Source organism: Phallusia mammillata, chromosome 3 (assembly GCF_965637545.1).
Source record: "Phallusia mammillata chromosome 3, kaPhaMamm4.hap1.1, whole genome shotgun sequence".
In the NCBI taxonomy this organism is placed as follows: Eukaryota; Metazoa; Chordata; class Ascidiacea; order Phlebobranchia; family Ascidiidae; genus Phallusia; species Phallusia mammillata.
This window is the reverse complement of record NC_137254.1, coordinates 17337213-17362705: the sequence shown is the minus strand read 5'-3', so window position 1 is coordinate 17362705 and position 25493 is coordinate 17337213. Positions and strand designations below refer to the sequence as shown.

General features: G+C 36.7%; 1 protein-coding gene and 2 long non-coding RNA genes across 4 annotated transcripts; 2 read left to right on the top strand and 1 right to left on the bottom strand.

The window, feature by feature from the left end:
* Nucleotides 1-6098: 6098 nt before the first annotated feature.
* Nucleotides 6099-13080, top strand: LOC145220607 (uncharacterized). Its single transcript, XR_013858236.1, has 2 exons — nt 6099-12755; nt 12839-13080. It is a non-coding gene; the product is annotated as an uncharacterized LOC145220607 (long non-coding RNA).
* A 5361-nt stretch (nt 13081-18441) lies between these two features.
* LOC145220592 (uncharacterized) lies at nt 18442-19174 on the top strand. The gene is made up of 2 exons (XR_013858223.1): nt 18442-18745; nt 19019-19174. It is a non-coding gene; the product is annotated as an uncharacterized LOC145220592 (long non-coding RNA).
* Nucleotides 19175-19917: 743 nt separating this feature from the next.
* On the bottom strand, nt 19918-21593 carry LOC145220587 (uncharacterized). 2 transcript variants are annotated; one of them, XM_080087795.1, is made up of 7 exons: nt 21399-21593; nt 21264-21326; nt 20937-21006; nt 20689-20870; nt 20487-20646; nt 20284-20390; nt 19918-20063 (listed from the first exon to the last, which is right to left on the bottom strand). In XM_080087795.1, exons 1-7 carry the CDS (start codon nt 21420-21422, stop codon nt 19956-19958), a joined length of 714 nt encoding a protein of 237 aa, XP_079943921.1. In that variant the 5' UTR covers nt 21423-21593; the 3' UTR covers nt 19918-19955. The 2 variants fall into 2 exon arrangements, with proteins under 2 accessions (XP_079943921.1, XP_079943922.1); XM_080087796.1 differs by having other exon boundaries at nt 20689-20849.
* Between the last annotated feature and the right edge of the window lie 3900 nt (nt 21594-25493).

Below are 25493 nucleotides of genomic sequence, written 5' to 3'. Positions count from 1 at the left end.
TCGGCTCTATGCAGCAAGCATTAAGAATCGTAATAATTAATTACTAGCCACTGCAGGCGACCGACGCAAACCACGAGAAGCACAAGAACCAATCTTCTAAGTAAAGAATAGCATAGTCCAAGAAGCTCAGTCAAACCAATAGTCATTCCAAGGCATCATTGCGGGAGCCGATCGAGCGCCCCCGCAGTTCAAATCAAATTAAGTTTTGTTGTAATACCAAACGTTCATTAGACACAATTGTAATGTATTTGTTACTAAAAGTATGCTTATTTAACGAGATTTTATTATCTGGGGAGTTTGGGTGTTTGGGTCGAACCTTAGGATATCTTCAAAATTTCAGTGGTAGCCCTGATCCACACCACAGCTCGTAACAATGAGAGAAGCGTTTTTCTGGTCGACAGTGACAGACATCATCACTCGAGTCAGAACAATCTCCGAATCCATTGCATTTCTTATGATTTGCAGCATTTTTGTTAAAGACTGGAGTTACTCAGTAGCCGCCTAATGTGGTGATACCTTTTCCTTTTTAATAAAGAGTGGTTGTTTGTTTTCCCAGAATTACCCTGACACTACTGTTCACTTGTCTTTCGAAACATTTTGCTCCACCTTGTGAATGTTGGAATAATTTTCAAGGTATCCCCGTGGGGTCATCATCAATCCTGACCAAAGAGCAATTTTCGGAAGATTTTGTTGCTAATAGTTTGGACCAATAAATTAATTGCTTTGATTCTTACTGTCTGAATGTGTGTTGCTTGCAGCACATAAAAACCGTTGGATCGTAGCCAAAGAGCTAACTAAATTCCTTACGTTGCTTGCTCGGTTTCGGGAATAATCCATTCGGACGCCTATATGTGGGATTTGACACGCGACATCTTAGACCCAGAAGGTGTTTCATTCCAGAAACTTAGAGATTGTTTTGCATAATAAACGCAGGGTTAATTTATTCGGTAAATGATTAATAACTCGGCAACCCTAGCGGAAAGGAGGCTAACGATGCAAGTGGTTCTGGATGAAGTAAAGGAACACCAGCTTTAAATACATGTACTAGTAAAGCAGATTCCAGGGCACGTGGGTAGAAGCACATTCGTTTCCCACAAGCCGCCACGAAAAATTAACTGCAATCTCGGAAGCCCTATCATTAAGTTTGAATCATTGTGGATCTAATCTTGCAATAGATTTGTTGGAAACGTTTACAAAGAAGAAAAAGGAAGAAGAAATCGTTGCCAAATTTCCGTTGCTGTGCAATGATGCACAAAAGTATTTTTTAGAAGATGTTTCCAATCCAGTGGCTGCAGAGTGCTTGCTCACCCTTCTACAGCAAATTATTAGTAAGAAAGAACTGCCAAGAGTGCCTTCTTATTCGCTTTCGGACTTCTCGGTCGCACTTGTCTTTGATTCGCTGTGCGATGAGAGAGGTTCGGATTCATGTTCATCTGAGTGCACCACAGTGTTCAGGAATCTATAAATATCAGCTAAATTTCCCTTACTTATAAACATTTCTGAAAAACAAAAATTTGATCAGATATTTGCGTATGCGAAAGTACAACTTCAACATGCATTACATAATTCAACATAACAGTAAAAGCATCAGGTACAGCAGTTGGTTCAAAACCATAATTATGACTATTAACGTACATACGGCACAACTTTCTACTAACACCAATGTTATTTATGTCGTTGATGTCAAAATGTTGCCCTAATAGACTTTCTGTTTGGTGTACTTTAAGAACGTCAGTTGCACTAGGTACATCCCTTCGTATGATAGGTTCAAAAGGTAATACAAATTTGTCTCTTCCAGCGTTAACTTCAGTCCAACTAGCATTGAAGTACATGTCATCTTCAGTGCTGGCAGAATCTTCACCAATAGTAAAAAAAACAGATGCAGGTGATTGACGTGATTCGCAGAACCTAACCCATAATTGCGGATTAGTACCAGCTAATGCAGCAAGATCATTAGAAGTTCCTTTCATGCATGCAGGAAAACATTCCCAATACATCTTAGTTACGTTCCCTTGTGCAAACATGTTGGTTAAACTGGGGAGGTTGGACTGGAAGGTGGCGGTATCCAAATGTAACGAGCGCGTACGCACATTGTTATTTTCTTTGTTTTATTTCTGCACCGGTAATAATTAATGTTTCATAAGTTTGTTACTTTATTTTTGCAGTTGTTTTCTTAATAATTTTTCACACTTTTGTTTTAATGTACCTTGTTTTCACAATGTTGTTAATATTTGTTTATATTTTGATAATATTTACCACGCACACTTTTGATAATGTTTACCACTCACACTTTTATTTAACGTTATATCTGTTTGTATTTGCATTTCACTGTATGTAGATGTAAGTTCCGACAAATCACTTAGTCGTTCACCTTTTGGTTTTAAAGATATATATATTTCGCTATTACAGCATCGTCAGTATCTACGAACAAGCAGAAAGATTCATAAAAAATTAATGAAAACAGTATGCATAAAAGACCTACTAATAAAAGTGTAAAAAACGTTACTCAAGCTGCAGCGGCAACCAACGCACCGAGTGAACCACTACCGCATCAAACAAGCGAACAGACAAGAAAAAATACATTACAGGTGCGCGGCCGGAGGGAGGAAACAAGACGCACCTGTAATGTATTTTTTAACTAGCACCCGATTTACTTTTTACAAAAGCAGATTACAAAATTATCAGCAAAACCGCCTCAGTGCGACTTAAAACAATTAAGTAAAACAATTTAATGTGCAAAAATGCGGTCTGGAATAATAGATACATACAACATATCCATTACACCCTGCATTGGAATATAACCACAAAATCAAACACCTTTCGCATTTACGACGATAGACATCGTGAAAGCATTTGATACCGTCGATCATAAATTCGTTCTCCAAATTTTAAAGACCCTAAACATAAATGAATGTACTAGATCAGTGCTCTTCAACCGGGTATACTGTATAACCAAGTGTATACCGCACCAAAATTAGGGTATACGACTGAGGAAAGGTATACGAAGGGAATACAGCTGAGGGTGTTACGAAACGTCGTTATTTTTTACGAAATGCAGGAAGACTGACCTGCTTGTTGTAAATATAATTGCGTCAGGTTGGGATTGTTGCGTCAATAATGTGAATTGTGAAGCAAATAAGCACATACCTGAAGTATCTGTTAAGGTTGAACAACGTACTTTCTGAAATTTTACTTTTAATATTCCTGGAGTAAACGATTGCGAATACAAAAAAGGAATTTTTATCTTTTTGAGATCACGTCAAAATCAACAAAATAAATTGATTTTATAATGATTTGGGGCTATTGAGGTCAACACCACAGCACATGTCCAAATTGCTGAAAGAATGCAGCAACAAGCTAATCATTAAATCAACTTGTTAGGTTTACACACTTTTGTATGTTAAATTTCCTGAACGTAGCACGGGGGGTGCACAACCTTTCCGCTGTGACGGCCGCATCGTAAATATACTTATTAATAGTGCCTGATAGACAATTTAATTTCTAGCTTGTTACGTAGATTGAGCTGCGCAGTCTAGGGATCAGACTTTAATGTTTATGGCGTCACCATCTAAATTGTGACGCTAATGATGCCTGTTTTCGCATTGTTTATCTATAATAGACTTACAAAAAGTCTTAAACATGCGGCTTCTGGGCTGTTAATATTTTTTCCAGCCCCTTTAAACAAGTTTTGCAAATCCAAATATTTCAGTTTACACGTTCACGGCCACAGGTTGTCTACTCCTGGCCTTGTAGAACAATAATTCACGCGACCAGAAGTAGCTATTGGTTGACTGTTACTTTCTGTGCACAATTAAACATAGCTATCCGTAGGGTATACAAAGTTGCTTAAAAATTGTAAAAGGTACACTACGGGAAAAAAGGTTGAAGAGCACTGTACTAGATCATGGGTAAAGTACAAAAATATTACCAGTAAAATCAACGTAAATGGTACCACAACTGAAAAAATAGATATCAAAAGACCAGTGGCCGTGTGCCAAGCCCTAATTAGTGTGGTAAATAATAATAATATAAATGGATTTAAAATTGGAAAAATTTAAACCAAAATCCAACAATATGCCGACGATTCAACGTTTTCAATTTTAAACAAACAGTCAATACTGGAAACCTTTAAACTAATCGATTTGTATTGTCATGCAATAGGACCGGAAATAAATCAGAACAAAATCAAATTATTTCCCATTTTCAAAACTTTACACGACGAACTAAACTTTAACTCAAGATCCATCGATACACGTGAAAACTGGTCTCCATTTTAAAGACATGCAAAACACTTTGCTATACTTTCGCACCTAGAAAACTCCCATTTATCGACAAAATTCCAATTGTCAATATTATTTTTACAAAAAAAATATTTATCGCTAGAACAGTAAACCGACTCCCACGCACATATGCGCCGAGTTTTACAAAAATGCAAGGTAGCGGACGTAAAATATGACGTCACTCCATGTGACGTCACTAATGCGTGCAACCACAACAGCTCAAACTTAAAGCCTAACAAAGTTTCAATAAAATGCAACGTTCGTCAAAATCATTAATAAGGGAATGTTTAAAATAATATTATTTTGAAACACGTTGCTGACTGTAGAGTTTATCATTGGTTTGGCAGCGTTTTAAAAAACGTTTTGTCACGTCTTGCTGCTTTGTACCAACTGAGATAACTATTCATTACAACACATTCGCATTGTACACAATAATGACCAACCATTCACTGCCAAACAATTGTGTGTTTGATGTCATAAACAAGGCGCTATTCCAAACGGGTTGCAGTTTTAAGGCACGTTTTATTGCTTTACGCCAGCACACTTGTTTAAATGCAAAATCGTGCCTGATTTTCTGCACATTTTACGATGTTTTGTACGATACTGCTATCAAACTAACCAAAATTTCCACGGTGGCCGCCACTGTGCTTCGAAAACGCAAGGTGGCGGCGCCACCCCGCCACTGCCTACTCGGCGCCTATGCCCACGCATATTAAATAAACAAATTATACCATTTGGACTTTCAAAAAATTGAAAAAATGTAAGGTAGTTGATAAATTTCTTTAAAAAAAACTTCTCGATTTCGAAACCAAAATAAAGGTTTACATTGAAAATCTACGAGATCTAATTACTTTAAAAAAATAAACAGAGATCTGACAACGCTGGAATGCGTACAATCTCGAAACTAAATTAAAATCCATCCAACCTGTTCGATAACACTAAACCCAATGCATGGAAACTCAATTGAAACTGACTCTAAATTTATTATTTAATTAAAATTAACAACTATTTCAATTGGCAAAACAAAAAACAAATAAAGACATTTCTAACATGACGAACTATAAAGATAGAAATTGATTGTACACTAGGGTTACCAAACGTCCGGAAATTTTCGGACATGTTCGAGACTAGTGTGGGGACTAAAGGTTAACATTATATCTGTTGTCTGTAATGATATTTTCAAGAAAACTGCGCTTTTTATCTCTTTGACAGTAATAATCTTTAAATATAAACCGCACTGTTTGGGCTCGTAACGTGTAACAACGTGCAAGCTTACACAATCTGGCACCAAAAATTGGACTCCTTAAATAAATTCGTCTACAATAAAACCTCTTTTCGAAGCATATTACCGCGGAAACATTTGTTGCTTGAAATGTAGACATATACATACTGCGATTAAAAAAAATTGTTGATAACTATGTTGAAATTAAATTTGGCATTAATACAAATGTAACACAGCCCGCGTAACTTTTCAACTTATTTAAATCCCTTATGTTTAACAAAATTTCAATTTACCGATTTAACCATAAACGTTTTTTTTTAAGTCGGTCGCCACTTGTTGGGGCGGGGAGGGAGCTTTACGTTGGGAGAAAGGAAAAAAAAATCTTTTAAGTTGCGTTTTGTTTTCTGTTATTTAAAAGTAAAGCGGTGTTTTTATATTAAACAATGCAAAACGACCGAAACGTCTGAAACGTCTGATTATGCCTGATTTATCCACTCGATGTTGCGATCAACTAAATATATCAAGCGATCAGAAAACGAAACCTATTTAGAAATCTGATATTAATAAAACTATACACAATTGTCATAGTGCGCCAGGCCTATTAAAGGCGATGTGCCAGTTTCTGCACTGAGCCTGTGTAGCTCAGCTCAGCTCAGCTCAGTTGGTAGAGCGCGAGTCCCGGAAAGACTTCTTTCGTGGGAAACATATTCATACTGCGATCAGCCGTGGCGTAGTATGATTTATCGATGTGTATGTCGTGATTGCTGGTCTGCATCGACGCTCGGGATGATCTCAGTATGAATATGTTTATGTTGGACACAATTCAGTTGGACTAAAAATCTACTAAGCTACACTGCGAACTTAACTAAACCCACTTGCAATCTGAATAAACCGAAATTTCGCAAAATATTTATAGCCACTAAAACAGAAACGACAGGTGATACGTAGCACTGCCTTTCATCTTCTAATCTTACACACCGGTGTCATCCAGGTTGTTTCCCGAAATCGATTGACGGACGCCCATTTGCGTCACAAACTGTACGTTTGTATTAATTGAAAAACAACCAAAGGTTCTTTATGTTTTGTAAATTAGCGCTTAGAATTTGACGATTATTGCAGGTTCGGAGATACGATAGAATTGCTTATAAAGCTTACTTTATGCTCATAAAGTCGTGCTTGTAATAAGTCGTCAACAGATTAATGTTTTCTACAAAGAAACGGTCGTAACAAACCTTAATCCTGTATTGAACCGAGCAGTTTGAAGTGTTGGTAAAGCTTTTGCAAACTAAACATTTAATAAAACTTAACAATTCGTATTCAGTCATACATGGCGCATTTGTCAAGTCACTTCACGTGATCAAACGTGGCGATCTGGTTGGTCAAGCTGTGGTAATATAACATTCACCTACTGCGCCATGAAGAGTGGTTACGTGGTGGCGCTGTGTATCAGTAGTTCGCACGTGGTGCGTTGTTATAAAAGATATGGTTTGATCAGAAATCAATAACTGAAATGGAATCACATACAAAGCTTATAGTTTCAGGTTTTCACTTCGTCTCAGTTGAAAGGCGTCAGCATTTTAAGGTTTGCCACAAAGAAACGGTCGTAATACGTCTTTACCCTCTATTGAACCGAGTAGTTCATTGTTTGTTATGAGAACAAGACCTTCTTCCGCCCGTCGTTCTCCCGCTGGGATGCGAACAACTATTCATCCGCAAGCGCTGGAAAATACACAGGAAGCGCACACATGTGAACCCGGTACAGTGATACGCCGAAAATGTACGGACAAAACGTCTCGGCATCTGTGTACTCGTATAAACCTTTTGGGTTGAAATGAGTACAAGGTCTTCTCCGCTGGCATGCGAACAACTAACTGTTCATCCGCAAGCGTTGGAAAATACACAGCAAGCACACACGTGTGAACCCTGTACAGTGTGCAGTAATATGGCCTGGGGATGGCTGTGTGACTGGACCTTAAGACAATTTCCACAGAAAAATAATAATGTAAACTTACAGAAGTTATGATAGAGAGCCAACTAATGGCTACGACTTACACATGATATAAGTAAACTTCACTTTTGTAGCCTCGGAGAAAGTCTCCACTTTTATTGTGCTGCTTGTTCATACTTGGTGGAAGACTTAATATATTGCACTGGTGAATGAATTGGCTGTAAACCATTGTGCTTGTCGCACTTCACCTTTTTTGGGACGTGGGTGATAATTAATTCAGCGACATTATCTTCACAGAAATAAGTAAATATGAAGCAAAACGTCAAATCAAGCGTGTCGAATTAAGTCACGTGATCAAACGTGACAACCTGATTGGCTGAGCTAAGGTACATAACAGTCGTGTGGCGCTCCTAAAAAAAGGTTTAATTTCAAACCACAACTTGATTTAACGACTCCTTGTCGGAGATTTATTGCTACTAATTGAACTGCGTTACTGATGAATGTTACGAAAATTGCGTGTTGTGTGCAAAATATTGTCTCGACAAAAATGGCACACGGCGGTTGCCTGTGATACATCTAAACCCTGCATTGAACCGAGCAGTTTGAGGTTTTGGTAAACTTTGGATATTTTACCCTTTCACATAAATGTGACAATTAATGCAGTAAAACATCATATAAAGTGTTAAAAGATACAGACATGGGCCAAGTATAAACATGAGGCGTAGAGTTAGTTGCAAACATTATGGATGACAGATCTACGTCAACAGGCAATTTGACATCACTAACGTTCATAGCAACGCGTCACTTTATTCCATCATGCTTGACAGGGCTTCCCATATTAGCTTAATGACGAGTTATTTGCGTGTACAAAACACCAGTGACACATTAGATACAAGGTAAACTGCAACCCTAAGAATTACGGCGCTTAAAGGTATTTATTACACACCAAAACCCGACATTTCTGGTCGGATATGCCGTTTTGGCAAACCTTTTCAAAATGCGAAACTTGTCGTTAAATAAATGAAATCATTTTTGCAACCGATCAAATTAATTTATCAAAACATCAAAAATTAACCAATCTCGTCTCTTTGAAACAGTAGCCACGTTAAATTTAATCCGGTCTACGTTTGATGCTCACCTTATGTGATAAACAATGCTCTACAACAGCGGTTCCTAACCTTTCTTGTGCCGTGACCCCTTGATAATATTAGCCAAGTTGCGTGACCCCAAGGATAAAACTAGAAGGCTCTAAATTAACAATGACTGTATTTTTCTCAACAATAAAGTGGTCAATGAGTTTATTTTGTTGGGGCTAGGGGTCCATGGCCTAAAAAGAGTTGGGAACTAGGGGTGGGCCGAGCCGAACCAGCACCCAAATACTCGGTACCGAGCATCGCCGCGACCCACAGGTTGGGAACCGCTGCTCTAAAACCATGATCAGGACAGTTAAATACCTATAGTTTGACCGCATAAGTGAAAACTACCAGTGTTTGGGATATACCATGTTGTGTTATTACAGCTAAGTGGTGGCATTTTACCACTATACAGATTATTCGTTAACAAAAATATTTCCATATCTCTCAGGCGCTACAGAAAAAAGCACCATCCTATTACCGCGTCTCTACCGCCTCTGATGGTCGTTATAATTCACGACTTACTATGCTTAATAATCATTTCCTAACCATTTTGTGCAGTCAATTATAGCGCTATTTAGCTGTTATAGATGAGTTAAGTTGATTTTGCACGGTTAAATAAACCCTGGTGACACAATTGCGCCTTCTAACCTAAACGAACTCATTATAACTAAGCGTTGGTAACATTAAGTACATTCGTCATTTATTGCACACAAGCCACAAAACATTGCCAGCTGAACATTTAATAAAACTTCACATTTTGTCTTCAAATAAATTTAGTGCGTTTGTTAAATAACGTCACGTGATCAAACGTGGCGATCCGAGTTGCGGTATGCATCTATCGCCTGGCGCGGCTAAAACAACAATTAGTCTTTAAACATTTCGGAGTGAATTAGAATTGCACTTAAAAAATTCCATTGAAATATAGGTTTGACTGATTCTGAATATAACTATTGTACAATCGTGTAAATTGGAATTTTAATGTACATATTTTCTGAACCACACTCTCGCACTCAGAAACAGCTTGTCTCAAGGTAGTAATGTGATTAAACATGGCAACCTAATTGGTCGTGCTGTGTCACCTGCAGACCAATTTCAAGAAGTCCGCATGGTTTTCAAAACATGGTTCAAAAAACACAAACTTACGAAATGTACTCAACAAGAGTGGCAGACGATCAGCGTCAGTGTGTTTCGTTATTCATGAAACAGAAATATTAATTACGTCTATTTAGGCACCGTCACTTTCGCTCTAAAAATGAAACGATAAAACATAAAAGTTAAAACGGTAAAATAATACACAAGTGACAGCCGCAAAACCATACAATGGAGAGAAAAAACAACAGAGAAAGTCTGTAACAGCGACCAAAGCTAACTAACTGCAAGAGAGGTGGCAATATAAGCGCCGGTTAAATGCAAAAAAACTAACAGATGCAAAAAGGCGGTGACGCATTGTGTAATAAGGAATAGTGCGCTGCTGGTCTTTTTTCGCTAATTTGCCCTTCAGCTTTGGTAGAGCTACTAACACTGGAATCTGGTTGGCCCCTGGTTCAAAATTGTTCGATAGGTGGCGCAACGAAGCATAGGCGTTTATGAATTAGGATTTGCTTTCCCATAAAGCCAATTTTTGCCCTTTCGTAAACGAACTGATTTAAATGTGTTTGTAGTCTAGCATAACGTGTATATCGCTACGAAACTTATTAGCGATATATAACCGCACTGTCTCACAAACAAACAGTTGGAGTTGGAACCGAACCAATTAAGTAGGGCGTCACAAACAGCCAAAACACTTTTTGACTTAGTGAAGGTCTAATCTAAAAGCAGATAAATGAGTTCTCGAGTCCGAAGTGTGACTTAAATAGCCACAGTAAGTTAACGCATTCGTACACTTTACAGCCAAACCTTTATTCGTTTCTTTCATGCTGCATTTTTTTTGTCACAACGCAAATTTTACATATAAAACATAGGAAACGGAACATAGGGCTCAGCTGGTCTTAAACGAAGCCATCAAGGGTTTGACGCTGTAGAACAGTGGAAACAAGTTTGGTTGTGCATACAAAATTGTTGAACTGATTTTTAATGCGCAGAAAAATGCCTACAAGCTTTGGCACCTTGCCCAAAACGACGTTTATTTTGCTATACCACTTTCAGCCATTCAGCATTATCACAACAATCGCTAAAGAAAGAGACGTTTTGAAATTTTTTTTGCATTTATACGTGCCATGACATATCACACATTTTATTCCATAGTTGTTTTTATAAAATCACAAAATCTCGGCACACGCCACACGCCACACTGGATATCAGAGAAAAATGATCAATGAAAAAATCATATCACTGATGATGGCATGAGCACTTGCCGAATCATTTCAAAAATAAACATGTCGCTTTTTTCGTCTAATATGGGCCTTTATTTCCAGCTTTAAAAATTATGAAGTTGGTAATTGTTGAAAATAAGACAAAACAAAGACGAAAGTCAAAAACAAGAACAATACGTTTTTATTGCCCTTCAAAATAAGGGCGGTATGGCAACCCAGACATTTATTTTATATCGTGTGCTCTGCCGGAACAATGACGACACAAATTTCTGGTGTAAGTCTTAAAATCGTGCAAAAGCACGCAGACAAACTACAACAGAAAAGTAAATAATACTGCAGCTTTAGTCCGAATGACGTATGTTTAAAAAGTTTCTACTTCTCGTGTGAGTCAGTATGTATTTTTTTAAATGTCCACGCTAGCTAAATTGATTCTCACAAATGTGACATCGATGAGGTTTTTCAGTTTCGTCATGTGCCTTTTAGATCTTTTCTTGTCCCAAATCTTTTCTCACAACACTGATGTGGTTTTCCTTTTGTGTGAGGTAGCATGTGTCTTTTCAAATATTCGTGAAGACCAAACATTTGTTTCACATACTTCACAACGATGATGCTTTAGTGTGAGTCAACTTGGGCCTCTTCAAACTTCCACTCTGACTAAACGTTTTCTCACAAACATCACATCGATGGGACTTTACGCTAGCATGCGTAAGCATGTGTGTTTTTAGGTTTGAACATTGGCCAAATCTTTTCTCGCAAACATCACATCGATGAGACTTTTCTTTAGTGTGTGTAAGCATATGTGTTTTTAGATTTCCTTTAAGACTAAGTCCTTTCTCACAAACATTACATCGATGGGGCTTTTCTCTTGTGTGTGTAAGCATGTGTGTTTTCAAATTTCCATGAAAGCTAAATATTTTCTCACAAACATCACATCGATGGGGCTTTTCTTTTGTGTGTGTAAGCATGTGTAATTTCAGATTCCCAAGATACTCTTTTTCACAAACATTACATCAGTGTGGTTTTTCTCTAGTGTGAATTATCATGTGACATTTGAGGTTAAATTTACGTCTGAAACTTTTAGCACACCAGTTACATCTGTAAGATCGTTGCTTCGGCTCTTTGCAAGGATGTTGTTGCATGTTTACAGGTAAACAAAATTCCTTGGCAGCACTTGTATACAGTTGGTTTGTATTTTAATATTCGTTTCTGCATATGTCACTTATCAAATATCACCCAATAGAATTATCAGGCGAATCACGATTTTTCCTTTGAAATAAAAATATTAAACACCTAAACAAAAAACACAAACCGTTAAGCGTCAAGTTTACAACATAACGATATGTAAATAATGACAGTTTTTAGCTCTTCACTTCTGCAAACAATCACTACATCCAAAGAGATTATAAACCATGAGATGAAACTCGGGCGAGTCACGTGACTATTTGCATTGTTAAGCTGATTTTAATTTCGTACGACGTTCCGCTTCAGTGCATAGAAGGTTTGCACGTTTTTCGCTGATTTTGTATTAGTAAGATAGCAGACTACAAGTTAATAATAAGCGCGATAATTGATCTTCTCGGGGTAGATATAGTTTTTAAACACAATGCGTTGACATGCTTTTCTTGTTTTTCTGAAAATCAGTAAGAACTAGAAAAATATCGCTATAAAATGACTGAAACATGGGTCGAAATTTTATTAGACGAAGAAGACAAAGAACAAAAAAGTTATCAGTAAGTTTGTTTTGCAACTGCTTAACCTTGACGAAAACAATGAAAAAATCCTTTTTTAGATGTGATGCGTTCAATCGAACGTACAGGACAATTAGTGGTTTGATTTTTCACAAGAAAGCAGTTCATGGTAGGTTTGACAGGCTTGTTATACATTTATAGGTGTAATAATAGACCATGGTAGATATTTTATGTAAATTTGTTTACACCCAGATTCAAAAAGTGATGTGAATGAGGCAAAAATACAATCTTGGTGGTCTCAAATTGGAGGAAAAGAGGAAGAGTTATCTGGCAGTGCTATGTTATATTTTCTAAAAGTATTTAATTTACACCCTTCAGGAGATTGTCTGTTTCAAAAGATGGTCTACATTTGATACCATCCCTGTTTAAAATTGACAAAAATTGTGCACTTTCATACTGTAAAAAAATGTTTGATTGTTATATGTCATCAACCCCCCAAAATGATGATTTGTCATCCTCAGTTGACTTGTCTAAAGATGATAAGCATATTGTTGAATATATAGGTGGTTATATTTTGCAAAGACTTTCTAAAAAAACACTTTCCACTAGCAAACAGTTTATTTTGCAAAGTTTGAAAGGGGATTTTTCTTCATTAGATGAAGATTCTCTAATTTTGGCAAAAAATAATGAAAAGTATGGTCAACTAGTTGTTCCAAATAAAAAATTAACAGACATGTTGTTGTATTTGGAATGTAACTTTCGCAAACATAGTGGTTTTGAAGATGTCTTGTTGAATGTTTTTAAATCAATTGATGTGGATATTTTAAAACAACTGTTTCCCACTTTACTTGACAATTCTGGTCTTTATGAGATTATTGTGAAAATTTGTCAACAATACATAAAAATCCGTTGTTATCAAAAAGTTAAATTTCACACTACATTTAAATTTTGATCAAAATGTTAGTTTGCGAAACAAAATGAAATAATTTTTTTAAAGATTTTATCTTTTACATTTCCATTGTATGTATGTTTATGAAAAATATGTTGCTCATTTTTGTACAAAAGCTGTGACATTTTTTCTAGAGCACTATTGATAATATGATCTTTTTTGATATTTACAATGTTTCCAAACAAGCAGCAATGTAGTCACCTGAATAATTTTACCATCCATGTTACCTGCATAATTTGTATTTTTTAATACAGGTTAGATATTTTTTTAATGTGTAACGGTTCTGACATGGTAAACAACTGACTATTGTTGAGGTTTACCAAAGGTGATCTGCTGAGGAGCTTGGATTTTTTTTCTTTTTTGCGAAGGACTGTGTGAAACAGGACCATCCTTCCAGTGAATGCATCGCTTCACATTAGATCCTTTAACTGATTTCAAATACTCTTGTCCTACAATAATGTTTTCAAACTGAGAGTATTCATTTAAATCTGGCATTTCTGAACGTCGCCCAATTTGCCTCATTGCACCAAAGTAAGCTTCAAGTGGATCCTTGTTGATTCTTTTTGACATAGCTTCCTTCTGGACTCACCTGCAAAAGATACCGCACCATTTCCACCATTCCTTTTGTTGTAGCAACCAACCCTGTGTATGTTTGCCATGACAAAAATTTCATGGCTTGCTCCCTTAAATTATTGCTCTCGGCATTGGTCTTCCACTCATCTAAACTTGACAAGAAAGTGTTCATCAGCCAATCTAGGCGGGGGTCATTATTTTTGTTGAAAGGTTTTAGATCTTAATTGTATCCATAATTTAATCTTGTGTTCATCAAATCGAACCACCTGTTCATCAATGCAGCAAACCAAGCACTTGCTGACATCTCAGAACCACCACGACTCTTCATTAGTTGGGAAACAGAATTGGAAAGCAACTGTGCTGCATAACACACCCCAATTTAGCAAAACTTTTGAAAGAAAAGTGTGCCTCTCCTAACTTGCATGAGCGCAATTCATTGGACTTGAATAGATATGGCACTTTTTGAAAGTGCTCCCACAGAATGAAGTGGTCTTTAAACTTTAACATTTTGGTTCCAGTTGCAGAGCTGGACCTGATATTATTACATGTTGTTTTCAAAAGATGTGGTGGATCACAAATAAGAAAAAGTGGAACATCTTGGCTGTACAAATTGCAACATTTGTAAGGAATTTCCAGATTTAGATTATTTAAGTTGGCAAACATTTTTCTGTTGCACGATGCACCATCAGCAATCAACGCAAGTACCTCAAATCCACAGCTAACTAAACATTCAATTACCTCCCAAACAATACTGGTAAGCTGCCATGCCTGAAGTTTGTTTGTGGCAAAAAAAGTAACAGGCCTGGAAAAATTGAATAGGATTGATCGGGCATAAAACTGCAATGCATGGGTTGCAGCAACTTCGTTTTGACCGCGACAAGAACCTAAATCTACAAATCCAATCATGGAATCTGAATTTGCATCGTACACAATTGATTCTTTCACTAACATACAAAGATAAACAATAGTTAAAAAAAAATAAAAATTTAGAGATTTCAGAATAAATACCTTTCATTTCATCTACAGAAACTGTTAAAAAGCGTTGGTGTGGTTGAAGTAACTGACATTTTTCTTTAAGATCATTAATAACATGTTGTTGTATTCCGGGTGAAGTTGGATAAACATGTCTGTAGCAATATTGGATAGCAAATTATATTTTCTATGTGCTTATGTCATGTTGCCTATTAACCTGTAGTCATTCAAAGTCCTGGCACTTGGTAAACGAAGAATACCACTGCTGCGAAGTTCATTGTATGCAGCTTTGCTTTTACTTGCCAAACTCAAACAAAACCTGATTACAAAGCTTTGCCCATATGTTACAAATATTCTCACTTTATAATTTCTGGGTGATATCGTTCACCACTTGCATTTTTCTTGTTCAGTTTGATTTGTTCCTCCCAAAAGATTTTGTGGAAATCATCAACCTCACCTGCTTGAGTTGCTACAAAATGTGTATAAAATGCCTAAAATGTTTGGTCAGCTGTGACACGATTAAAAAATGTCATACCACTTTCTACTATCATTTGAAAATCATTAGACATGTCATTGTCTACACCAGTGGTTCTTAAACTTTTTTGACCGCGACCCAAATCGGAGTTTTATGAACATCTCACGACCCAAGCCTTAAACACAAAAAATGTATTAACGAGACGCAATTTCGAGGCCACGCCATCGCTTCATAGGAGTCTGCCCATATCAAAATGGCTGCAGGTTTAACGAGTTCGATTCGCCAACACTACATAACACAACACACATTGTGGCTTTGCAGCACCATGATCATTGATAGAAGTGAATCCCAAATCTAAATACGTTTCCTATTACTCATGCTTAAACGCTTACTGTTATATCTCCAAGTTTAGTTTCGCATGATTAACTTGTCCTATTATTTCCAGTGCTATGACGTTACAATCGCCATGTGCGTAACAGTAAAGTTGGAAGGCTATTGTCCTATGTCAGGGGTGGCCAACCCGAGGCCCGCGAGCCGCATGCGGCTCTTTGCCTGGTTTTATGCGGCTCTTACGTCGTTGTCGAAGTTTGGAACCACCGTTAATTTTGGTTTGTTTGTGGCGATCTGGTACAAACTAGTAAACCTATTACAATTTTGCTTTTGAACAAACTTACTATCGGTATGGCCACAAACCTTGCCTTGAACCTGGCAAATGGCCTGATTATGACGACAAATATTCAATTGTTAAACAATGAATGATTGCTCATTATTGCGTACAGTGCGAATGAGACTCAAAGAAGCAGCAATATTTATAACACCGTGTTCCAAAATAAATAATGTTTTATTCCGTGGTGTTTCGGCTTGACCAACGTTAAATTTTATGGGCAGTTTGTCTCCTGGTCTTGGGTCTGAATGGAGCGATTGTTGGTGTTGAATGCATTAGTGACGTCGCATTGAACTTAGTTTCCGCACCTTGCATTTTTGTAAAACTCGACGCCTGAGCTTGGGACGCATGCGCGTTACATGAAAATACCGCAAAGTTTCTCATCAGGGACGACCTTTCGAGCAAACAATTTTTATTTTACCTTCAAAAGTTACTTAACCTTCAAAATGGCAGAAAAAATATATTTTAGTACCAAACCAGACATGAATCTCATCGCACGTCTTTGTTTATGCAATTCGTTGAATTGAGAGAGATGTGCAAGACAGTGCAAACCATTTATTGTTGAAAATGACAGGATCGTGGTCTGTACGAGCGAAATTGTGTGTGTGAGTATAATATGGCTCTTTGTGGTAACCCAATTAAAAAATGTGGCTCTTTGTGGTAACATAGTGAATAAAGTGGCTCTTTGTCTTTGACCGGTTGGCCACCCCTGTCCTATGTGGTCTGTATGTGGTAATGGTTGGTTCATTTTACTGTACAACGTGGTCGAGTGTGGTGACTTTACTATTACATTAAGTTAATTCGTTTGTGTTTACCCAGCTAACAATTAGACGGTCATATAACGTTATTTTTGGGGTTCCGTAAAGTTACATTTACGTATTCATGAAATGTTATGTGTACGTGAATTTGTGGACTCCTTTTTTCTCGTTATTAACGTCCAAAACAACGTTGATGTCAACGTTACAACAACCAAAAAAAGCAACCTCCTTTTTACGTTTTTGATAAGCCGTTTTCAAAACGTTATTTTGAAATGTTATGTCCCACCGGGCACCGGGCGTAGTATAAACGTCATTTTCACGTCGAAATTCCATATCGACGTCTTTCTGACAAAAATCGACCATTGTGAAAAAATAGGACATCAAAATGACGTCAAATTAAGGTCGAAAATTGGTGAAAATTTTAAAGGTCCCAAAACAACCGGTATTCGACGTCAATTTAGTGGCATATTAGGCACGTTTAAATAACGTTGAATTTTTCACGTTTATTCGACGTCGTAATTTAGTATCTTCGCAACTTTGTCGTAATTTGGATTCAATTTCAACGTCTTTCTTTTCACGTTGAAATTATGTGCATTTGTCGACGTTGAAATAAAGTCGCCTACACGTCGTTGATGAAACTACTTTTGTTGGTTTATTAATCGACCACATTTCAACGTTGAAATCTGACCAAAAACCAAACCAAAGTAAAACTAAATCGTCAAAACCATTAATAAACGTCGATTTTTTGAAAAATTAGACACGTTAAAGAAACGTTGATTTTGTCGTAAAAATTCGACGTCGTAATTTAGTATCTTCGCAACTTTGTCGTAATTTGGATTCAATTTCAACGCCTTTCTTTTCACGTTGAAATTATATGTGTCAGGGCACGTTAAAACAAAGTAGATTAAATGTCGCGAACGAAATGGCAGTTACTCAACAAAACCCGTAACCACATTTTAACGTCGAAATTTAAACCATTTTGAACATCAATCTAATAGCATATTTTAAAAGATTTTATGTTGAACTTTTCGTGTGTACTTGTCATCGTCATTTAAAGCATGTATAACTACGTTTCAACTAAAAAGTTTCAATTATATCCACATATGAAGAAAAGAAGAAAGCACACAATTTTTAAATAACTCTTACTACATGTTACCAGTTTTCATACGTTGATTTGACAAAAAAATATCGATGTATAATATTAAAGCGTGATTGAAAAACATAGTCATTGACGTTTTATTTTAGTCAAATTAATTCTTGAAGAAGATTGTAATGGTACCCAAAACAATACCGGCGCTTCTTTCGTCGATCAGGCTCATATGCCTGCAGTTTCATAAGTCTCGTGATATCGCTCTCCCATGGGATCCAAACAATGGCACGTTATCGGACTGGGCGTTCGAACTCCCGCTGTTAGTCACTTTGATGTCAGTTTTAATAAATTCGATTTTGCGCTAATGCTTACGCGCCTTTTTAGTTTTGTTCTCCCGCGCAAGGGTCATGTGACCACGGGATCCAATAAGCGCAAAGGGCATGTTCGTCATTTTGGTCGAATCTACGCAAGTTTAGCAGTGAGACGAAAAGACAAGCATGAGCTGCATATTGCAGGCTGTCAGGCTTTATAGGATTCTTCGAGTTTTTCAGTATCTGACGACAAAGAAGAATCAAAGTAAACATGTAATGTTTCATGTCAACAATGAACGTGGGACTATTGAAAGGGATTTATTACAAGCTCGCATTGGCTCAACTCATCTCTTCCAAGTTGTGCAAGGTAAAAAAGAGGATCCTTAGTCCTTACCAAAAGTGGTCTATTGTTTTAAAGTCTAACCGTGTTTTCCTCATGTGATTCGAGAAAGTTGGTTTAAATGTTGCAAGTAGAATACACATGTACATGGTCTGATACGATTCTTCTTGTAGAAGTAATTAATTATGTTGAAATTGTATTTCTAAATGTATGGCAAATGGAGTTTGTACGAGTAGCCTACAAGAGAAATGTACTTTTTCCAATGCAACATATTTTTAATTAATGATTTTTTGTACACAGAGAGAAAGAGTTCGTACGAGAAGCAACAAGCAACGCTGATTCATACAGTTGGGAATTATCTCAAACATGGAAAATCCCGAACGTCCCCGGACAACTACAATTTCTTGTTGTGATTTTTGGTAGTTTTTCTTGTAATAAATTCTTTATTCGGTTTAACTTTTGTGTATTGTGCAGGTAATTGGAGGATAAAACGTTAGGGTCGTTGTTAGACGTCAAAGTGGAAGGAAATTTGTTGCAGTTTCGACGTAAATATACAACAAAAAAGACGTCAGTAATAGGCGCGAATATTACGTCAACAAAACTCGTCAAACCAACGTCATTGTTAGACGTCAAAATTCCTAAAATTTGTTGCCGTCAGGAATCAAAATGAAAAGACGTCAGGAATCAACGGGTTTTTAACGTTAGTAAAAGTCGTCAAATCAGCGTCATTGTTAGACGTCAAAATTCCTAAAATTTGTTGCATATTCGACCTAAATATGTAAAATAAAAAGACGTCAGGAATCAACGGGATTTTAACGTTAGTAAAAGTCGTCAAATCAACGTCGTTGTTAGACGTCGAAATTCCTAAAAGTTGTTGCATTTTCGACCAAAAAATCTTGGTGCAAACGACGTCTGGTCCGAACCATATATTAACTTCATTTCGACGTCGCGGTGCCTGCTGGGGTGTACGTTAATTTGTGGACTCCTTTTTACTCGTTATTAACGTCCAAAACAATGTTGATGTCAACGTAACAATAACCAAAAAAGCAACCGTTTTTTTTAAGTTTGAGATCGGACGTCTGTAAACGTGTTTTATAACGTAATCTTGACATAAACTTCTGGGGTCTTTTTTCTTGATGTTTACGTCAAGTAGAACGTTATTGCTAACCTTTTTAGGGGTTAAAAGATAGGACCATGTGTTATTTTTTAAATTATTTTATTACAAGCAAAAACGAATTCAAATGGTAAAACCGACTGGTGACCCCTTAAAGCTCATCCTCAGGATCTGAGAGTCATCACTGAAGAGGGGCATTGTCCCACTATCTGTCGATGTGTCACTTAGGACCTGTTAAAAATCATAAATTAAGTCAGTGATCAAATGTTAGTTTAAATTGAAAAACAAAATAAAACTGAAATGTAGATTTGACACATAATAATAAACAAATACACACATGAACTACTCCACACATTCTTGCCTCCGAGTTACTAATTTGCTAATCTTTTTATAATTAACCAGATTTGACTCCACACAGTAAATAGTGTAATACAAACAACTTTTTCCGTACCTTAGATTTTGGCCCGCCTCTTTGATATGGAGCGTGTTTCAGAAACTCACTGATTTCTTTTTCAATTATCTTCGTTGTAGACCCTTTCACAGTCTTTAGCACTGCACCTAATTTATAGTTGCAAAAACTCGATTTAAAAAAAATGTCTAGTGTACACAATATAAACAAGCAGATATGATTTTAAATTGTCCAATCCCAATTACCATGTATCATGGTGCACAATCTTAATCTGCAAATTGCAATTTTCCCCATTCGGCCCTTGTAGCTGTACTTGGACCACAACCACAATGTGCCTATTCGTTTCAATATTATCCTCACTGCATCACCAGTTGTGGACCCTCCAATTGTTCGCAAAAATCTTGACTGAATATGAAAGATCAAAACACACTAATAAATTAAACCAACCAATGATTTCCTAAACTCCTTATCACCGAGGCTATTTTCCAGTGAATTAAGCTCCTCAATTGATTCCATTGGTTTTTCAATGATAGACAAGTTGTCATCCTCGTCTTTTGGCACTTGCATCAATGCTTTTGCCATCATTTTTGTTAGCTCAGTTTGGCAATCTTTTAAAGAGGCAATTTGAACTAAATAAAACATGCCACCTTTTAAAAATAGGACAAAATGTAATGTACAAAACTGTGAAAACATACCTAACAGTGATTTTACACCACCCTTCAAGTCATCAATTCCACTTATTACCATGGTCATTAATACCAAGTCCTGAAAAATATAAATGAATATTGTGGCATATAACAAACATCGCATTTGAAACCAAACTTTTTGAAAGAACAATATTTGGATTTAAGCTAAGCTAAACCAAACCATAAGTTATGTTTTACCAAAGTAACTTCAAGAGGCAGTTGTTTGGTTGGCAATGACATATATAAGAATTGATTTTTTTTTGTTATCCCATCCTTTTTAGAACTAGTCTTTTACTAAAAAAACACAAAGAAGCCTTTTTAAAAAAATCAGTTTACCACTAAAGTGAGCAGCATCGATATGAGCAATATCTCTGCGGTGCTTTTTTGGTGTTGGTTCATCTGCAATACATAAGTAATGTTGAAATACAACATTAAAACATTGTAATAAATTGCTTATTCACAATGGATTACCATCTTCTGAATTTGCAGAAACATAGCGTATTGGTTTCTGTTTCTGTCTTATTGCTGGTTCATCACCACTTTCAAGATGGGATGTAACTTCGGCTTTGTCACATTTGTGTTTGGCAGTATCAAACTCATCTAAATAAACACAACGAAGCACTAAATTTCTATATTTATACACTAACAACACATTGTTACCAAAGCTTTTTCCTACCTGCATAAGCAAGAATTCTAACTTTAAAGTTTGACCATAAACTTTGGTCCGGCATTTCTCTTTTTTTTTGCTTTACATTTTTGATTTGACAAAAAATGACGATGCACGCTTCTCATTTTCGATTCGTAAATTGAAACGAACTGAAACTTTGCACGTTGTTAATGACTGCAATTTGAAGTTGGCCAGTGCAGACCGTTTGAAAATATTGTAAGCCGTTTTTGTTTTATTGCGAACAGTAGTTTCCCGGTGCGACCACGCGCTTTATGGTGTGGGCGGTCATGCCTGCAAAAAATGACGATGCACGCTTCTCATTTTCGATTCGTAAATTGAAACGAACTGAAACTTTGCACGTTGTTAATGACTGCAATTTGAAGTTGGCCAGTGAAGACCGTTTGAAAATATTGTAAGCCGTTTTTGTTTTATAGCGAACAGTAGTTCCCCGGTGCGACCACGCGCTTTATGGTGTGGGCGGTCATGCCTGCAAAAAATGACGATGCACGCTTCTCATTTTCGATTCGTAAATTGAAACGAACTGAAACTTTGCACGTTGTTAATTACTGCAATTTGAAGTTGGCCAGTGAAGACCGTTTGAAAATATTGTAAGCCGTTTTTGTTTTATAGCGAACAGTAGTTCCCCGGTGCGACCACGCGCTTTATGGTGTGGGCGGTAATGCCTGCAAAAATGACGATGCACGCTTCTCATTTTCGATTCGTAAATTGAAACGAACTGAAACTTTGCACGTTGTTACTGACTGCAATTTGAAGTTGGCCAGTGAAGACCGTTTGAAAATATTGTAAGCCGTTTTTGTTTTATAGCGAACAGTAGTTCCCCGGTGCGACCACGCGCTTTATGTTGTGGGCGGTCATGCCTGCGAAAAATGACGATGCACGCTTCTCGCTTTCGATTCGCACATCGAAACAAATTATTGTAACCATATAAAACGTTTATTTGGAACGTGTTTACTTCGTTGTGTGGTAAGGTGACAAAAACGTTGACATCCATTCGTAACTTTAAAATCGTTTTCAAAACAAATTATTGTAACCATATAAAAACGTTTACTTGGAACGTGTTTACTTCGTTGTGTGGTAAGGTGACAAAAACGTTGGCTTTCATTCCTAACTTTGATATCGTTTCTAAAACGAATTATTGTAACCATATAAAAACGTTTATTTGGAACGTGTTTACTTCGTTGTGTGGTAAGGTGACAAAAACGTTGACATCCATTCCTAACTTTGATATCGTTTCCAAAACAAATTATTGTAACCATATAAAAACGTTTATTCGGAACGTGTTTACTTCGTTGTGTGGTAAGGTGACAAAAACGTCGGCTTTCATTCGTAACTTTGATATCGTTTCCAAAACAAATTATTGTAACCATATAAAAACGTTTACTTGGAACGTGTTTACTTTGTTGTGTGTTAAGGTTATAAAAACGTTTGATTTGAATCGTATCTCAAACAGCGTAATAAGAACGAATATCCGAAACCGTGTAAAAACGTTAATTAAAAACGTTTCTGTTTCGTCACTTTTTGAAGTTGCAAAAACGTAAGGTTTGGGAGGTAATTCGAAAACGTTTCCTAAACCAATCAATGTAACGACATGGAAACGTCACATCAAAACGTTTTAATTACGTCGCAAAATAATGTAATGAAAACGTTCACACCGTTACGTATATCAAATAACGTTATTCACACGCCGCATTACAACCGCAAGCAAACGTTATTTTAAAGACGATTTTTATTGACCGTTTTAATAATGTTTAGATACGTTCAGGGGTAACGTAATACTATCGAACCTTAGTGCAACATTTACTTTGGAAAAAAATAGGTTAATAACCATTTGACAACTTTTAAAAAACGTTGTGAATGTTGTAATAACGTTTCTTGTTAGCTGGGTACTTAATGCAGTAATAGTTCGTTTGGGCATAATTGAATCACCATAGCGCGACCCATTTTTTGACCCTGCGCGACCCATACTTTGAGAACCACTGGTCTACACCAACACAATCCTTGTCTTGTTGCAAAAAAGCCTTTACCTCTTCTTCTAGTTCAGAAATTCTATAAAATAGTTAACTACCTGTGGTAAACTATCAACTTGTTTTTAAAAAGTGTTACCTCTTGGTTTTTACTCTTAATGTGCTCTGCACTCTTTCTTTCAAACAATGTCCTAATTGCACTTTTTGTAATGTTGTGTTTTTCAGATACTTCTGTCTTCTGTTATTGTTACGGTTATTATTCATATCTAAGGATGAACAGTTGGAACACTGCGTTGAACCGGTAATAAAAATGGAGCAAGCTGATGAACTGCAGGAAAATACATTTTAAACAATGCAAGTTTTAATGTTTTACACAAAAGGGAATATTAAACCTCACCGGTTTGCTATAATTTTCACACAGGGCATCAAGTTCGTACTCAGTGGGTCTCCCTGTTTGGTGGTGTAATGTGGGACGGAACCTAATCCTGTGCTTCCTTGACAAATATTTGATGCTGATATACTTTCAAGAAGTTGGCTCATGGTTACACTCCTGACACACAACTTTTCTATGTGACTGGCTTTACCTCCCCATCCATAATAACTGGCATTTACTGCAAATTCTGAATTCACAGCAACTAAATATTTGGGCTGATCATGGTCATCTTTGAAGACTAAACAAACTTTGTCTTCAAAAACTTTTTTTTCCCAACCATTTGGGATTTTTGCCTTTTTAAAAGCTGAAAAGTTTTTATAACACAACTGAGGAGTCACTTTTCTTTCTGATGGTGGTTGCCTGACACTTTCATTTTTAATACTTTTGTGGGGCATATTTTGTGTTGGAAGACTTCCAATCTTCAGCTGTTTACGCCTGGCTTCTATTAAATAAAGAAAAAAAAAATTTAAACTCCATTTGGCACTAAAATTACCAATAAGTTGAAACTGGGTAAAAAAGCAAATACCAACTTGTAACAATGTCCGCTGGTTTAAAGTGGTTTTCACAAATTCTAACGCTGTCTTTTTTGCAAGAATAATTTTTTCAAGGCTATCAGCCCATTGGAACTGTGATGAATTTGTATATTTTTTTTTGGAACATGAAATAAAGTGAGACCAAGTATTGCTCATCCAGCAGTTTTTATTGTAAACAATCGACGTTTCGACGTCCTATACAAGACGCCTTCATCAGGATAATGAAATAAAGTGAATTGTGGTGTCCGGTTGTCGCATTGTGGCAGAGCTTAGACATATTTTATGATTAAATTATTACCTAAAAATAGAAAGTTGTAGAACTTTTTCGCTCTGTTAGAGCTCATCAGATTGCCTGGCAGGCAATGAAAGTTCAAATGAAATGGTCAAAAATACACTTACCTTTGCTGCTTTCAGTGATTTGTAGCTAAACCATAGTTCAGGTTTCCATTGAAAATAAAAAAAATGCTTGTTTTTGGTCGGAATTCTAAAATTCATCGGTGAAAACTTTATGCACCTGACAAATAGGCTCTGACCCAACTTGCTTTATATTTACAAACAATTTCTCTTCCTTGTTGGACAAAACCTGTTTCAGTACGAGGTATAATTATACCATCGTGAACAATCTTTTTAAAGTTTGTTTCTTTTGCATCAGAGATGGAAACATGCGATGACAATTTCGTATCGTTTTGCGCGCTATACGCTTAACCGTTTACATTTTTAAGCAAAAATAACGCATAGAACACAAGCGAACTACAACAAAATGCTGATCAAACTTCTATGCACTGAACCGTGACGCAGGACGAAGGAAAAGCCCTAAAAGTCCATTGTTACGTCAGAGGTTCCACTCATGTTTTTAATACTCTTTGCTACATCTAAAACGCAACAATAAAAAACTGGAAATAAAAAGTATCAGCGCTACGCACTTTTTAGTCTTGCGGGTTTTTATCT

Excerpts from the sequence above, each read along its gene's own strand:
- LOC145220587 (XM_080087795.1), bottom strand. The coding sequence starts at position 21,422 with ATGTTTCTGCAAATTCAGAAGATG. Across the intron at positions 21,007-21,263 it reads CGATGCTGCTCACTTTAGTG|GACTTGGTATTAATGACCAT; the intron begins GTAAACTGATTT and ends TATATTTTTCAG. Across the intron at positions 20,064-20,283 it reads GAGGCGGGCCAAAATCTAAG|GTCCTAAGTGACACATCGAC; the intron begins GTACGGAAAAAG and ends GATTTTTAACAG.